Source organism: Anomaloglossus baeobatrachus, chromosome 1, assembly GCF_048569485.1.
Source record: "Anomaloglossus baeobatrachus isolate aAnoBae1 chromosome 1, aAnoBae1.hap1, whole genome shotgun sequence".
NCBI classification, from domain to species: domain Eukaryota; kingdom Metazoa; phylum Chordata; class Amphibia; order Anura; family Aromobatidae; genus Anomaloglossus; species Anomaloglossus baeobatrachus.
The window spans coordinates 171453623-171471954 of NC_134353.1; the positions used below are offsets into that span (position 1 = coordinate 171453623).

An 18332-nucleotide genomic window follows, 5' to 3' on the forward strand; every position below is an offset into this window, starting at 1 on the left:
GTGTCGCAGCCATATGCCCCCCTAGACTGCACTCTGAATTTACATAGTAAAGGTGGTGTGTGAGGTGGAAGTCATGTGCTAATTGTCCTGCCCCAAGCAGGATGAGACACATTTAAGTTTCACAGGGACCGTTAGACAATGGGGAGTCAGTGGAAATTATGGGAACTCAGACATGACATTACATATAAACTATAGTGACCTTTCTTTACTACAAGGCCTTTAAGCTACGTTCAGATTTTTGTCAGATGTTGGGGAACAGTTGTATTCTCCATACACTTAATATCAGTGGTATCAGATTATCTAAAGCAGGCCTGCACAAGAGGCGGGCGGCATAACACTCGCCAAAGCGTTTGCTGCAGACCCAGGACATGTCTGGCAGACACCACTCCATGCTTCTAATATTCAAATGTATTTGCGCTTCTGTGTGGGGCTCATAATGTACTGTATATAGGAGGCTACGTGGGGGTTCATACTGTATATAGGAAGCTATGTGGGGCTTATACTGTATATAGGAGGCAATGTGAGGGCTCATACTGTATAAAGGAACCTATGTGGGGCTTACTGTATATAGGAGGTAAATTGGGGGCTCATACTGTATATAGGAGGCTACGTGGGGGCTCATACTGTATATAAGAAGCTATGTGGGGCTTATACTGTATATAGGAGGCAAACTGGGGGCTCATACTGTATATAGGAGGCTACGTGGGGGCTCATATTGTATATAGGAAGCTATGTGGGACTTATACTGTATATAAGAGGCTATATGGGGCCCATACTATATATAGGAGGCAAAGTGGGGGCTCATACTGTATATCAGAAGCTATACTGTATGTGGCTCATGCTGTATATCGTGGCTATGTGGGGGCTTGTACTGTATATATGAGGCTAAGTGGGGCAAATACTGTATACAGGAGGGTATGTGGTGTTTAAATTGTCCATAGAAGCTATGTGGGGCTCATACTGTATGTAGGGGGTTATGTGGGGCTCATGCTGTATATAGAGAGCTATATGGGGGCTTAAACTGTATATACAGAGGCTACGTGGGGGCTCAAACACACACACATTATATATATATATATATATATATATATATATATATATATATATATATATATATATATATATATATATATATATATATATATATATAACGCTATGTGAGGGCTCACACTGTATATACAGTGAAAGAAATGATTATTTGATCCCATGTTTTTGTAAGTTTGCCCACTGACAAAGACCTGAACAGTCTATATCTATAATTTTAAGGGTCGGTTAATTTTAACAGTGAGATAAAATATCCAAAATAAAATCCAGAAAAATCACATTGTATAAAATTATATAAATGTATTTGCATTTTGCAGAGAAATAAGTATTTGATCCCCTACCAACCATTAAGAGTTCTGGCTCCTACAAACCACCTAGATGCTCCTAATCAACTCGTTACCTGCAATAAAGACAGCTGTCTTAAATTGTCACCTGTATAAAAGTCCTGTCCACAGACTAAAGGACCATTTACACGCTGCGACATCGCTAACGATATATCGTCAGGGGTCACAGTGTTTGTGGAGCATATCCGGCGCCGTTAGCGACATCTCAGCGTGGGACAGGCAGGAGCGACCTTAAACGATCGCAAAAGAGACAAAAATCGTTTGTATATGAGAGGTCATTCATTTACTAAAAATCGTTGTCTCGTATGTAGCGAGGTTGTTCCTCGTTCCTGCGGCAGCACACATCGCTATGTGTGACACTGCTTGAGCGACGATCATCTCCTTACCTCCGTCCACCAGCAATGAGGAAGGAAGGAGGTGGGCGGGATGTTATGGCTGCTATTGGACGACTGCCGTGTGACGTCGCTGTGACGCCGCACAAACTGTCGCCTTAGAAAGGAGGCGGTTCGCCGGCTACAGCGATGTCGCAGGGAAGTTAAGTCCGTGTGACGAGTATTAGCAATGTTGTGCGCCACGGGCAGCGAATTGCCTGGGTCGCACAACCGACGGGGGCAGGTACGCTCGCCGCATGTAAAGTACCCTTTAGTCAGTCTGACTCTAACCTGTACAACATGGGCAAGACCAAAGATCTTTCTAAGGATGTCAGGGACAAGCATAGACCTGCACAAGGCTGGAATGGGCCACAAAACCATAAGTAAGGCGCTGGGTGAGAAGGAGACAACTGTTGGTGCAATAGTAAGACAATGGTAGAAATGCAAAATGACTCTCAATCAGCATGGATCAAGGGCACCATGCAAAATTTCCCCTCGTGGGGTATTCAGGATCATGAGGAAGGTGAGATATCAGCCTAAAACTACACAGGGGGGACTTGTTAATGACCTCAAGGCAGCTTGGACCACTGTCACCAAGAAAAAAATTGGTAACAGATTACGCCATAATGGATTAAAATCTTGCACTGCCCGCAAAATCCCACTGCTCAAGAAGGCACATGTGCAGGCCTGTCTGAAGTTTGCCAATGATTGATTCTGAGAGTGACTGGGAGAAGGTGATGTGGTCAGATGAGACAAAAATTGAACTCTTTGGCATTAAATCAGCTCGTTGTGTTTGGAGAAGAAGAAATGCTGCCTAAGACCTGTTTTGGGGGTGTTTCTCTGCTAAGAGAACAGGACTACTTCACCGCATCAATGGGACAATGGATGGAGTCATGTACCATGAAATCCTCAGTGACAACCTCCTTCCCTCTGCCAGGACATTAAAAATGGGTCGTGGCTGGGGTTTCCAGCACGACAATGACACAAAACATACAGCCAAGGCAACAAAGGAGTGGCTCAAAAAGAAGCACATTAAAGGTCATGGAGTGGACTAGCCAGTCTCCAGACCTTAATCCCATAGAAAACATATGGAGCGAGCTGAAGTTCCGAGTTACCAAGCAACAGTCTCAAAATCTTAATGAGTTAGAGATGATCTGCAAACAGGAGTGGACCAAAATACTCTTGACATGTGCACAAACCTCTTCATGAACTACAAAAAATGTCTGATTGCTGTGCTTGCCAACAAGGGTTTTGCCACAAAGTATTTAGTCTTGTTTGCCAGAGGGATCAAATACTTATTTCTCTCTGAAAAATGCAAAAATATTTATATACGGTAATTTATACAATGTGACTTTGTGGAATTTATTTTGGATATTCTACCTCTCACTGTTAAAATTAACCAACCCTTAAAATTATAGACTGCTCATGTCTTTGTCAGTGGGCAAACGTACAAAATCAGCAAGGGATCAAATAATTATTTTCTTCACTGTAAAGGGGCTATGTTCACAAGGTATATAGAAGGGCTATATGAGGCCTCATACTGTATATAGAGAGGCTGTGTGGGAGCTCACACTGTATATAGTAGGGCTATGTGGTGGCCCACACTATATACAATGGGCTATGTGGGGGCTCATACTGTATATAGAGGCTATGTGGGAGGCTCCTACTGTATATAAGGGATTTGTTGGGGCTCATATTGTATGTAGGGAGCTATGTGTGAGCATAAGCTGTATATAGGGAGGGTTAGGACTGAGCTCATACTGTATTTAGGAGGTTATGTTGGGGCCTTTGTGGAGGCTCATACTACATATAAAGAGCTATGTGAGGACTCATGCTGTATATAAGTGGGTTGTGTGTGGGCTCATATTGTATATAGGGAGTTCTGTGTGTGCTCATACAATACATAGGGGGATAGGTAAAATAGAAGTTTAAGGCGGGCTTTACACGTTGCGACATCAGTAACGATATATCGTTGGGGTCACGTCGTTAGTGACGCACATCCGGCGCAGTTACAGACATCGCAGCGTGTAAACCCTAGGAGGGACGATCACCGATCGCAAAAACGTCAAAAATCGTTGATCGGTGACACGTCGCTCCTTTTCATATCATCGCTGCTGCTGGTATGATGATGTTCGTCGTTCCTGCAGCACCACACATTGCTATGTGTGACACCGCAGGAACGATAAACATCTCCTTACCTGCGTCCAGCGTCAATGTGGAAGGAAGGAGGTGGGCGGGATGTTATGTCCCGCTCATCTCCGCCCCTCCGCTTCTATTGGCCGGCCGCTTAGTGACGTCGCGGTGACGCCGAACGCACCTCCCCCTTGAAGGAGATATTGTTCGGTGGTCACAGCGACGTCGCTGACCAGGTATGTGCGTGTGAAGCTGCCGTAGCGATAATGTTCTCTACGGCAGCAATCACCACATATCGCATGTGCGACGGGGGCGGCTGCTATCGCAATCGACATCGCTAGCAATTGCTAGCGATGTCGCAGCGTGTTAAACCCACCTAAGTCCACATCACCATGTTCCAGGGGAAGTCCATATAATCGGATGGTGCAAGTACAGGTACTAGGGGCCCCAGCACAAGAAGAGCAGGAAAAAGGCCCAGCAACAGCATCCAAAATACATAAAAATATTATATTTTATTCAATCCATTAAAAACTTGAAATGCTTTCAATAAGGACTTAGCTCCGAAACGTGTCCCAGTTTGTCGTTTTTTTTCTTTACACGTTTTTTAATGGATTGAATAAAATATTATTTTTCATGGATTTTAGATGCTGTTGCTGGACCTTTTTTCCACTCTTTCTTGTACTTAGGGGGATGTCGGCATACTTAATTCTGCTCAATATTAAGTGATACAATATTACTATACAAATAATTATTAATGTTATTAATGTTAATATTAATTTTTAGCAGAATTCATTTGAGCCTATTGGTTCGGCCCCCCCATACTTAGGCGACGATATGTCAGTATACTTCTTTCTACTGTAAAAAATAGTGCAGTCTACAACACTAATCCAAACCAGTGTATTCTGCTAAAAATGCATAGTGTGTGATATATATTTTTTAACCAGTTCAGTGCTCATGGGTTAAATCCAATTTACTACTAAGCTCAACTTAGCAGAGGTTTTTTGGCATTCAGAGAGACATAATGTTTTCATTCACCCAAAAGTGTGGCTTTATGAGAGCTTTTTTTAATTGCTGGCACCATATTGGGTTCAAATTGGGTACACTGCCAGACTAGGTCATGTGAGACCTGGTCCAACCCAGTCTCCAGCACTGATGCTTACGGTCTATAGACCATGTATACAGAATGCTGCTTTCTGAGCTGTGCTACATATAGGAACACAGATTTTGTCACAATTGCTGCACCCAGTAAACTAAGTGATACATCGCTGAAATCTGGGTCACTTTTCCTACATTATGCTCCTCTCAGATGAGGCAGCAAAAACCTGGTAATATATTCCCTTAAAAGAAAAGCTTTATATGAAACCATTGTTTTTTTTGTGTTTTAGATACATACCTTGATCTGTGCAGCTTAAACATGTCACTTTTATTCAGTGTATTTAATGTAATAAGTATGTATAGCATTTGTTGTTTTACTACTTTTGAACATTAATGGGAATCTGTCAGCAGGTTTTTGCTTCCTCATCTGATGTAGGCAAAGAGATCCTGAATCCAACAATGTATCACTTAGATTACTGTGTGCAGCTGTTCTGACACCGTGAAAGATTTGAGATTTTGCATGTAGCAGTGCTGAGAGAGCTGCTCCAGCCCACACCAGGCTTTAAGTGCACATTTCCATACACAGAAGCTACTAAAGGTGATGTCACACATAGCGAAGCAGCAGCGATCACAACTGACGACCTGTCTTATCAGGATCGCTGCTGCGTCGCTACATGATCACTGGTTAGCTGTCAAACAGGCAGATCTCACCAGCGACCAGCCCCCAGCCAGCAGCGACGCGTGGAAGCGATGCTGCGCTTGGTAACTAAGGTAAATATCGGGTAACCAAGCAAAATGCTTCGCTGGTTACCCGATATTTACCTTGGTTACCAGCGCACACCGCTTAGCGCTCGCTCCCTGCACTCCTAGCCAGAGTACCCATCGGGTTAATAAGCAAACCTTTGCTTATTTACCCGATGTGTACTCTGGTTACGCGTGCAGGGAGCAGGGAGCCGGCATTGGCAGCCTGAGAGCAGCTGACGCTGGTAACTAAGGTAAATATCAGGTAACCAGCGAAGCACTTCGCTTGGTTACCCGATGTTTACCTTGGTTACAGCTTACCGCAGGCTGCCAGACGCCGGCTCCCTGCTCGCTTCAGTTCGTTGCTCTCTCGCTGTCACACACAGCGATGTGTGCTTCACAGCAGGAGAGCAACAACTAAAAAATGGTCCAGGACATTCAGCAACAACCAGCGACCTCACAGCAGGGGCCAGGTCGTTGCTGGATGTCACACACAGCGACGGGACGTCGCTGCTACGTCATAGAAAATGGTGACTTAGCAGCGACGTCGTTGACGCCGTCGCTGTGTGCGACACCACCTTAATGACAGCAGGAGGCAGAGGCTACTACAGCTCAAGTACTGTTGAGACCCACTAATGCTAAAGATAAAAGGCTTAAATTAACACTGCAGGTAAAGAAAACAAAAAAAAAACCTGAGATAAGAGATGCAGGGCTGAATGTTCTGTTTTTACCCTTGCAGCATGCGGTCTTCAGATTACATTGTAAAAACTGAATTAAGTTTTATTTTTAAACATAACAATCCAACAAAAAAAATAAAATGCTGAAATAAAGCTCTCGTATATGTTAAATAACAAAGCATTTTTTCTGGGCAGTGTAAAACAAACAGGCATATAATTGTGGCTGGTCTCAGGGCCATTAATAGACCATTGTCTGTCATGGCAGACTTGGATGCCTGTGTTAGATCCCAGTCTCCAATAGCAGCTGTCACCCCATAATAGTGTTGTGGATTGTCCTTGGGGTGACATAAAGCCCCTTCTTCATATCATCACCTAGATGCTGCAGTTGCTGTTGACTGGAGATGTAAGTGGCTGAAAAAATAATACCATCCTAGTGGGTGTCCCCTGTGTGCACGGCACATTGTAGGTGAAGGAGCCGCAGAATATTGGAAGAAGGAACCGCTCCTACATATAAAGTAGCTCAGAGGCCCCCAAGTGTTGATAACCCCTGACGTATACCTGCGAAGTACACTGCAAACATAATGTGAATTGGCCGTAATGTGCTGCATCTAGAGGAAAAAGGTATCAGATAACAGTCAGCAGACCACCTCTTCCATGTTAGGAATGCCATGAGCAGACATAGGCCGTGATGTCAGGTGGTGATGGTGACTGGCAGTGAATTTTCGGCAGATCTCAGGCCTCGGATCAGCTTTCCTGACCTGCATTGTGTCAGCAGAACTCACCCTTGTTACTGTAGTCATCTATCATGACGATCTCCGCCAGGTATTTTCTAGGGGTCCTCTTGATAACGCTGTGAACGGTCCTCATGAGCGTTGACCAGCCTTCATTATGGAAAACGATGATCACACTGGACGTGAGCAGGTTTTCATCATAATCCCAGTACTTGCACCTAGAAATGACAAGGACGACCAGTTATTAACAGTTAGAAGTCGTCTGATTAGAACAAGAAAGCTAAAAAATAAAAGATTAGATTTCCTATATACAGTCACTGCAGAATAAGGTATGGGTAAAGCTGGTCCTAAGCCAGATAGCTGGCGGGACCGAGGATCGCAACTAGCCCAACGGCACTGTAAAGATGCCCTTCAGGTTCATTGCTGGAGAACGGGGGGAATATGAAGCTGCCAGACTAATCTGGTGTCACTTATGTCTTAAAGGGAACCTGTCACCAGATTTGGTGACTATAAGCTGCGGCCACCACCAGTGCGCTCTTATATACAGCATGTTAGAATGCTGTATATAAAAGAGCTCAGGCCACTGTTTAGAATCTAAAAACACTTTATAATACTAACCTATGAGGTCGCTCCGGTGCAGACTGGTCAAATGGGTGGCGCCGTTCTCCGGGCCCGGCGCTTCCTCTTTCGGGCCATGTTGGTCATCCTTCTTCTGAAGCCGGCGCGCATGACACGTCCTGTGTCATGCACACAGGCCGGTATTTAGGTCCTGCGTAGGCGCACTACAATACTTTGATTTGCCCTGAGCAGGGCAGATCAAAGTGCGCCTGCGCAGGACCTCAGTGCCGGCGAGTGTGGATGACGTCATACACGCAGTCTTCAGAAGAAGGAAGACCAAGATGGCCGAAAGAGGAGGCGCCGGTCCCGGAGAACGGCACCACCCATTTGACCAGTCTGCAACGGAGCAACATCCTAGGTGAGTATTATAAAGTGTTTTCTATGTTCTACACAGTGGCCTGGGCTCTTATTTACAGCATTTTTTATATACAGCATTCTAACATGCTGTAAATAAGAGCCCACTGGTGGCGGCCGCAGCTTATAGGCCCCAAAACTGGTGACCGGTTCCCTTTAACAGGTTCCATGGAACCAGTCATATGATTCATGCATCTCAGACCACAGACGGCATGAATCAGAGCCTGGTAGGTTTTATCTGAAATGCCCATGGGACCATAGAGAGACCTGACTAGTCCGGCACAAGCCCTGGCTGTCTTCTAGCTGATTGACAGCTCTTTCCCAACATACACCCATTGTACAAACCCGTCCATGAAGAATTAATGACAGGTTCCCTTTAAGCTCTATTAAGACTATAGTAAGCCTGGAGGTCTGTAATGAGCCCCATCAGAGGCAGGTGATAACGTGCTGCATTTTATATAACAGTGCATGTGCACAATAAGACATTATTATTTGGCATTTTACAAAGTTGTTTGTTTCTCATTCCAGATAATTTGCACGTTTTCTAATTACTGACAACTTCTATGAATTTGAATGAGGCAGAAACATAAAGGATTATCTCAGACATGGCAACATGCAAGTAAAAATAAGCCCTAACCCCGACAGTGATTAGAGCGGTGCCGGGCGGCGATCCCTCCTAATAGAGCTGAAGGAGCAGACAGCACATAATTATCTCCCGGCACTCTCTGTGCCCCGGCTTCTCACAGTCAATGCATTAAAGGACAATTTTAAATCCATGAATTTCTCATATGAGAAGACTAAAATACTGGTAGGGAGTGAATAGAAGAGTTCCCTGTAGATTAAATGGAATAGTACAGATGCCCAGACTCGTTATCGATGCCTTGAAGGACTGCTTTTGCCTTTTGTGCCCTTCACAGGAGGACACAGGCTGCGTTTATGGAGAGTGATGTAGGGGAGGGCTGGATTACTGCAAGTCCTTACACGAGGCGCAGTCCTTGGCCACGGACGGGAGCGGAGGCGCTACTTCTACAAGTACGGACCTTTATTTACAGATCTGATCTACATACACTGCATTTGGAGAATCTCTGCCATTTCCTATACTTAAAACAGGTCTTATTAACCCCTTCCCGACAAGGTGAATTTTTATCCTTTTGCTTTTTTTCTGCCATTTTTTCCCCTATGAGTCTTTTTTTTTTTAAAAAAGTTAAAATAAATAAAAATTCATTAACATGGCTATAGAAAGGATTTGTTTTTACACAGGGTCAGTTGTAATTTTGAGTGACACAATTCACTTTAAAATATGATATGCTGAAAAACAGGACAAAAATTACAAGTAGGGTGGTCAAAAAAGGCCAGCCCCTATCACCCCAGGGCACCTGAACGGACTCCCATATAGGACTGCGTCACTTAAATGCCGTTGTCAGAGGTGAAGAGTGGCATTTAAGTGGTTAAAGAGTGGCAAGCGCCAGCAGCATGCACAGTCTGCACCCATTGTTTATGGAGTATGCTCAAATACACCCAGCACCCGACATACTAATGTCAAGACGGGGATCGTGAATAAGAGGATAAGAATAGTATTCAGTGAACAGACACTGAGCTGCAGTACCTGGTGTGGCCACTAAGGCTGGTTTCACACTACGTCTTTTTAACATCCGTTGAAAACGTTATTTTAGCGGAAGTACGGATCCAGTGCGAATGCGTTTTAATTTCAATGCATTTGCAATGGACTCGCGTTAACATCCGTTCACCTGCGTTTGCGTGCGTTATAGTGAGGATCCAGTGACTTGCAGTTTTTTAACATGTTTCAAAAACGCTACTTGTAGCGTTTTTGAGCTGCGTCCAAATACTGCAAATTGCTGGATCCTGACTAAACAGCACGCAAACGCAGGTGAACGCTGGCGTGCTGATAGACAGGATCCTGCTTTTGTACTGAGCATGCCCAGAAAGTACTGAGCATGCCCAGAACCAGTCTCGCGTGATCTGTCTGTCTCTCCTCCTCCCTCCCTCACCCTCTCTCTCTCTCTATCTCTGTCTTTCCCCCTTCCTCCCCCTTCCTCTCTCTCCCACCTGAGAGCTGCGGACACTCGTAACCAAGGTAAATATCGCGTAACCACTTATCTTAGTTACCCGATGTTTACGTTGGTTACGTGTGCAGGCAGCCCTGCTCCTAGCAGCTGCAGACACTCGTAACCAAGATAAATATCGGGTATCCAAGGCCGATGTTTACCTTGGTTACCAGCGTCTGCAGCTGTCAGAAGCCGGCTCCCAGTCTAGTTCCCCTCACTCCCGATCACATGACTCCAATGCCCGCCCCTAAACATCCAGTGCAGGATCCTGCAAAATAACAGATGCGTTTGCATACGTTATTTGCTGTAAAAGCAGGATCCGTATTTCCGCTAAAATAACGTTTTCAACGGATGTTAAAAAGACGTAGTGTGAAACCAGCCTAAGCGGTGTACGCAGCTGTGCAGTTTCGGCTCTGCTCATCAGAGGTGATGAAGCTACATACATTTTAATCTTTGTATGCGAAACGTACGTTAGGTCCTCTTCCTCATGACCTGTCTGTCTTGCCATCTTGCAGAATGGGGGTATGCCTCAATATGGTTTGACCTCCTTTTTTTGATTTCTGGTTCCTGGTCAGTTTATGCATATATACACAATATACAGAATTGAAACCTCTGATATGTATGTATACAATTTTGTGGTGCTGTGAGCCTTTGATGTACCCCTCAATTTTGGTCATATAATGTTCTGTGTTTTTATTATATCCTAGTCTGACCAGTATTCAGATCACACAGGTCATGTGAAGCATTCACTATTTTTGGATTTCTACTGTAATATACCGCCTGATACTTTCTTAATGATTTGCCTATTTTAGCGCTCCATGTGCATAATTTGAGGTATACTATTGTTATCAGGGCTGTGGAGTCGGAGTCGTGGTGTCGGAGTTCATTTTGGTGGAGTCTGAGTCGTTTCAAGGGAAATTGAGGAGTCAGAGTCGCAGGTTTGGCTTACCGACTCCACAGCGCTGATTGTTATATTCCAATCATTACCGATTGTGGTAATTTTTATGGATCAATAATTTAGTGTTGATCGATTGCATTTGTAACAAATAAAAGTTTTGTATTTTTTCACTAAATTGTTTCATCCTTATTGTGGTGCTATACTCCTTTCCTCCTGTTTATTACACCTTAGGCTAGGTTCACATTTCCGTTGTTTTGCATCAGTCACATGCGTTGCTTGACGCATGTGACTGATGCGTTGTACAACGATGACAAAGAACAGAAATCATTGTCGGACTCCGTTGTGTGTGGGGGGGCGGAGCGCGAGGGGGGCGGAGAGCGAGGGGGTGGAGCCGAGCGGGGCCGTGGCGCTGACGACGTCAGTGCCGCGGGGACTGCAGGGCTGGGGACAAGTGAGAGTGTGAGTGTGTGTGTGTGTACACATGCAGAGTGCGGGAGGGGGCGGAGCCGAGTGGGGAAGTGTCGGCCTCCTTGCACACGTATCGAGGGTAAATATCGGGTAACTAAAAGCAAACCACTTTTTGCTTGGTTACCCAATATTTATCTTTGATACCAGCGTACACCGCTTAGCGCTGGCTCCCTGCACACGTAACCAGTATAAATATCGGGTAACTAACCAAAGCGCATTGCTTGGTAACCCGATGTGTATCCTGGTTACGGGTGCAGGGAGCCAGAGAGAGCATGCGCAGCAAAATCCTACGGATTGCGCTGCTCAAAAAATGTTACAGGCTGCGTTGCTCCCACCTGAAGGTCAGTTAAAACGACTGACCGCGACGTAGCGGATGCACACAGCATCATCATCAGTTGCAATCTGTCACTAATAGAAGTCTATGGGGAAAAACTGGATTCCTGCAAAATATTTTGCAGGATACCGTAATTCCTCAAGGCTTGTGACTGATGCAAAACAACGGAAGTGTGAACCTAGCCTTAGGCTATGTGCGCACCATGAAGTCTTTGCACATCTCAAAAACGCTGTGATTTTGGCGGGAAAAAAACGCACAAGAAACGCAGCAGTAAAAACGCATGCGTTTTTACCGTGTTTCTGTGTTTTTGGCTGCAATTTTGATCACTGCGTTTTTCCAATGCATTGCATGGGTGAAAAACACAGTAAAAGGCAGGAAAGAATTGACATGTCCATTTTTTTTTTAGCTCAAAAACGCTGCTAAAAAAAAAATAAAAAATAAAAAGTTGTGTGCAGACAGCAAAATCGAAGTCACAGACTTTGCTGGGGAAGCAGTCATGCAGTTTTGAGTCCAAAAATGCACCCGAAAAATGTGCAAAAACGCTGCGAAAAATGCTTAGCCTTACAAGAAGTGAGTGATTTGCATATGATTACAGGCAAAGGTGTCTCCAAGCTTTATCTGTACTGGATGTGAGAACTCAGATACAAGAAACTGCACGTAGCGACGCACCAGCGATCCGACCTGGCAGTGATCGCTGGAACGTCGCTATACGGTCGCTGGTGAGCTGTCAATCAGGCAAATCTCCACGGCGATCAGATATCAGCCATCAGCGACCTGTGTAATGACGGCTCCCTGCACACTCAGAACGGGCGCTCGTTAGTATCCCGCCGTCAAACACGACGGTGCGTGCTGCACAGCGGGAGACCAACGAGTAAAAAATGGTCCTGATCGTTTTGTCACAATCAGCGACCTCGCAGCAGGGGCCTGCTCGCTGCTGCTTTTCACACACGGCGATATCACAAAACCTGTGACGTTTCAGCGATCTTGCTAGCGATCTCGCTGTGTGTGACGGGGGCTGCAGGCTACGTGCGGATGGTGCATTTTTCGCGGCATTTTTGCACATTGTAAGGGTGTGTTTTTGGTCTTAAAACTGCATGACTGCTTCCCCCGCAAAGTCTGAGTTTTCATTTTTGCTGTCGGCACAGTGCAGTTTTGTGTTAGGTGCGTTATTGTGGTGACCACAAAGATGCAACATGTCAATTATTTCTGCGCTTTTGCCAGCGTTTTTCACCCATGCAATGCATTGGGAAAACGCAGCAACAAAAACGCGGTAAAACGCAGAAAAATGCATGCATACACGCAAATGCAATAAAAAAAAAAGTGCGTTTTCTCTACTGCGCTTTTTCTGCCAAAACAGAAAATCTGAACACAAAAAAGCAACATGTGCACAAAGCCTTACATCTTTACTAGTTCATTTAATTCAGCTATTAATGCATAAATACAATATGCAGGGTTTGAGTGACTGCATAGCTAAGGCTACTTTCACACATCCGGCTTGAGCCCTGCGGCTCAATCCGGCTGTGGAAGCTATGCAACGGATGCGGTGAAAACACCGCATCCTTTGCATAAGTTTTTCCCATGCGGCCCGCCCGGTTTTTGCCGCTTGTGGCATGCTACTGAGCATGCGCAGTGGCAAAAACCGCATGCGGCGGCCGGATGCGGTATTTGCCGCATCGCGCCGCATCCGGCCGCCATAGGCATGCATTGAGAGATGCGCCGCATCGGCCGAATGCGGCGCGATGCGGTTTTTTTTGCCGCACGAAAAAACGTGCCAGGCAACGTTCCATCCGGCCGCCGCATCGGCTAAATCTGCCGCATGCGGCAAAAACCGGATGGAACGCAAGGCCATGCGGCACAATGCGGCACTAATTAAAGTCTATGCAGGAAAATCGCAACCGGCAGCAAAAAAAAACGGTTGCGATTTTCCTGCAAAGTGCCGGATTGTGCCGCAGAAGAAAAACCGGAGGTGTGAAAGTACCCTAAGCCAGGGCGAGCTGGTAAAATACGCTGGGACTCGTGGTCCTCTGATAGTGAGATAAACAACATATAAAACGATGGCGAGATGCAAAAATAACCTCTGTGCACAAGGTGCAGTCCATGAACGGCATTGAAACATATAGAACAGTAAAAACAAAAGCGCATATAAATAACTCCAGATCCAGATTTACAGACACACATTACTGGTAATGGCAGGGGCCGTTACACTGAGAACAGTGACTCAAAGCACTGACAAAGCCAGAAAACATCTGCTCTGCATTGTGTTACTGAGGAGGAGGAGGAGGAGGAGGAGGGGCGGCAAAGGCCTTGAAGAAAAAAGGAGGGAAAGAAAAAAGAAAACAGGCCATAAAGAGGGACGACAGCAACAAATGTTTGATTCTTAGAACAGCCATAAAGGATGCCCCTTGAAAATTAATGTGGAAGCCACGTAAAGCAATATATTAGCCCGGCTTATACTCAATGACTGGAGCTCGCTCTCAGGAGCCGTAATGCCAACCAGGAGCACAGCCCATCACATTACATGTACTCCAGTGTCACAGATCCTGAAGGGACAAGCCCTTACAAAATGCAAATTAAACAGCAGAAAAATGTTCTGCATTTCCCAGTAGAAGCTAAAGGTATTTGTGATGCACATGACAGATCTCCGCACCGCCGCCGCTTGCTTCTGTGCTTTTTATGTCATTTAAAATTCAGCGGAGACGGAGACAGCAGATGATTCCAGATGAGTCAAAGAAACCGACATCAATGTGAAGCTGGAGAAAGTATACTCTGCCTCAGAGCAGAAATCTATACAGTACAGCGATATGCACAATCACGAGAATAGGGCAATACTATTAAGGGGATCTCCGCTGTAAGTCCATAAGCCTGCAGGAACATTGTGAAGACTGTGCGCTGTGAGGATTCTCTGCTGTCACAGCTTGGAACGGCGGTCAGGTGGCCGCGAGTGTGTGATATGCACATTCCCACTAGAGGGTGACGGCCTCACGCCATACACTTACACGGAGCGAGACCGCCACTCTGTAGCTTCGGGCTGGGAGTCTACATATCACATACTCCGGGCACGTGACCGCCATATCAGGCTCTGACACCGTAGAATCCGCAAAGTGTATTCATTGTAAGGATTTACACACAGGTCCTCCTTGTATATTGTAGTGAATCAACCATATCATGTCATCATCAAAGCAGAGTTTCCTAGTGTCACTGCTCTTACAGTAAAGAATCTGCATCTGTAATAATGATTAAATCTGCTTTCCTGTAGACATAGAAAAAGCCTCCTTGATGATTCTAAAGATCTGTGCTTCTTTTTAATGCTGTGTAAAGTGACCTGCGGTGCAGATTTCCTATCCACAGCATGTCAACTTCTCCTGCGAAAATGCAATGTGTCCAGAACGCCACATGACCTTGATAGTGGGCACCTACCATAAGACTTTGCTTTCCAAAAGCTGAATAACCCCACGTTACCTGCCTTGGTACTGTACTTCACCCATTCTCTAGGTTGCTCTTGTTCTAAATAGGGAATATTTTGTATACCAATATCACCAATTATTAATCATTTATCCAAAATTCCAATAAATGTTATCATCACTTAGACACTATAGAATCTATGCAAAGTATCTCATATCAAGTAAACCAGAGATACATCCATCCATAGACACTGGTTTGGGGTATTTTACTCAAATTTTAGAGGCAAAAATCTGCACGAGATGCTTTTCAAATTGCCTTTAAAATAAGCCTGCAGACTGAGTTGGGCCTCTTCAATGAGAGCCAGTATCTGCCCTGAGCTAAAGAATCACAATTTTTGCTGACTGTCGACAAGTTTAAAGTTGGGAATATTTAATGGTAACCTACAGTATGTGTCAGGATACAGCGAATACCGAGAAATAAACATTGTCAGCCAAAGGGTCAGATATTGAAAGGAAATGACAAGGAACTATTCATATGTGAAGGTTCAAGACCAAAATAATGGAGCCTGAAAGATTGAGAACTCAGAAAGAAAAGAGGATATTGGAAACCAGAAGAAGGCAGTGAGGGTAGAGCCAGACATGGGGGTCATTTTCTAGGCAATGTAAAGGTGCAGTAGTGCCTGGTGGCTGTGGTTCTAGGCCGCGCAGTGAATTCCATATCCAGCCTTGCCCATAGGGCTGGTTCTGATGAGTACAGTATATACTGATGGTGCGGTCCAAGTAACCAATCTACAGTACACTGATCAAAGGAATTCAATCAGGCTGTTCAGATGACAGATTTATCACATGAACGGAGTGTCCACGTGAAAAAAATTGCAGCATGCACTATTCTCTACAGTATACTGCAGGGGTCGGGAACCTATGGCTCGCGAGCCAGATGTGGCTCTTTTGGTGGCTGCATCTGGCTCGCAGACAAATATTTAATAACAAAAAATACAGCATTTTACGATTTGTAAGACGCACTTTTTATACCCCCAAACTGGGGGAAAAATGGGGGTGTGTGGAGTCTTACAAACCGCATATGGCGTAGCAAGATGGCAGTGGTGACGCAGGGTCGGTGATACTGCGGGCTCGTGAGTTGTCGCGGCAGCGGGCGCCATTGATCTGCGGGCTGCTTTGAATCTCCCGTAGTTGACAAGATCGACTTCATGAAAATAGCTGCGGAGGCAACAAGTGTGCAGATAGGACTCCGTCGCCATTTTCTTGAAGTCCATCGCGTCGATCTGCGCATGCACCACAGCCATTTTCTTGAAGTCGATCTAGTCAACTGTGGAAGATTTAAAGCAGCCCGCCGGCAGATCAATGGCGCCCGCTGCCGTGACACCCCACGAGCCCGCAGCAGTATCGTCGAGCTTCAGCACACTGACCCTCTAGTGCTGTGATACCCCCTCCTCCGTACCCGCAGCATCGCCTACTCCTCCTGGGACCTTCTGAGCATCTCCACCACCGCCGCTCATCCCGGCGAGTATGGCTCTCACAGAATTACCTTTTTAAATATGTGGCGTTTCTGTCTCTCTCACCCAAAAAGGTTCCTGACCCCTGGTATACTGGTTGAAAATGTCTATATAAGTCAATGGTTGCGCAAAAAGAAAGAAAACAAAAAAAAAAAAAAGGTTGGACCCCATATATGACACATATGTTGTATTTCATTTTTACAGATAAATTTCAATTATTAACCAAGGAAACTCTTTGTATGAAAACCTACGTCACACGGATCTGAAAGACGGACACACGGATAACAATATGGATGACAATCGGACAATTTTTCTGCATGAGACTTGGACAACTTTTCAAAATCAGGAGCAGAAAGTAAAGGTAAAAAGGGGAACACTGACCTAACTGAACTAGAAAAAAAAAATAAAAAAAAAGGAGCTCTCCAGAGCAGATTGTTCTCAAGCTCCAGTAACGTAAGCATTATCCAAAGTCAGTCAGGCCACAGGTGAGAAGAAGAAATAAAAACATATATTTAACTATTCAGAAGGTAATCCTTCTTTGATCCATTCAACTATTATCTGGCCTCCATTTAAATGGTCCATGTACTGCACTGACAGAACCAGAACTTCTGTCTCTTTAGAACTTCCAAATACCCCATTATGGCCCTTGCAATCTGTCAGCAGGTTTTTGAGACCTGATCTGAGAGCAGCATGATGTAGATAAAGACACCATGAATCCAACAATGTATCAATTTAATTGGGTGCAGCAGTTGTGATAGAGTTTTTAGATTTAGCAATGCAGCATAAATGAGAAAGCTACCCCCGCCCACCCCAGACTCCCTCCATACAAGGTCTATAGACAACAAGCTGGTAATTACAGCATGGGGCATGTTGGACTACCAGGCAGGAGGCAATGTAGTCCAGCAATGATAATCTCCTAGTGCTAAAACAATCAATGCAGGTAAACAACAGTAGAGAAATTGATAAGAGAGGCATCACTAAAATCTGTGTTTTAACCCCTACAGCATGCTGTCTTCAGATTATATAGCAAAAATCTGCTGATAGATTCCCTTTGAGGAACACTAATATTTTATCTTGGCCAGTAAAATAATGAAAACCTAAAAGGACCCTTTTAAGTCCATGGGATCTTTTAGAAAATTAGTAGAATCTTAATTTGACATTTGCTTTTACATTGTATATTAAACCTACATTTTTAAAAATCCAGGAATGGCGGCAGTGATCAGCACTCGTCAGGGTACGTGTGTTTATGAGCCTTGTAAAAGATCATTTACTCCTTCTTCATAGGTAAATATAGGTCTGGAAATTTAATAATTTGCATTAAAAAGATGGCTGAAATGGTAAAAAAAAAAAAAAATATTTTGATTGTGGCAAAAACGTTTGAAATGTTAAATGGCAAGCTGTGGGGATAAAAAGGATTTGTATACTACTTCTATGACTTCAGACACCAAGATGAATGTGCAGATCCCTGACACCAAGGCAAGCAGTGGCGGCCCATCCCCTCATGTATCACAGGAAACAGGGAGCAGATTGCGGCATGGTGCCA

At 44.7% G+C, this 18332-nt stretch overlaps 1 protein-coding gene across 2 annotated transcripts in view; it reads right to left on the reverse strand.

Moving 5' to 3' along the window:
* GALNT7 (polypeptide N-acetylgalactosaminyltransferase 7) overlaps positions 1-18332 on the reverse strand; it is a 258190-nt gene that overhangs the window by 79487 nt on the left and 160371 nt on the right. For both annotated transcript variants that reach the window (XM_075347204.1, XM_075347203.1), the window contains exon 3: positions 7188-7354. In XM_075347204.1, the coding sequence (XP_075203319.1) occupies positions 7188-7354 (167 nt within the window). The remainder of the gene's footprint in view (positions 1-7187; positions 7355-18332) is intronic.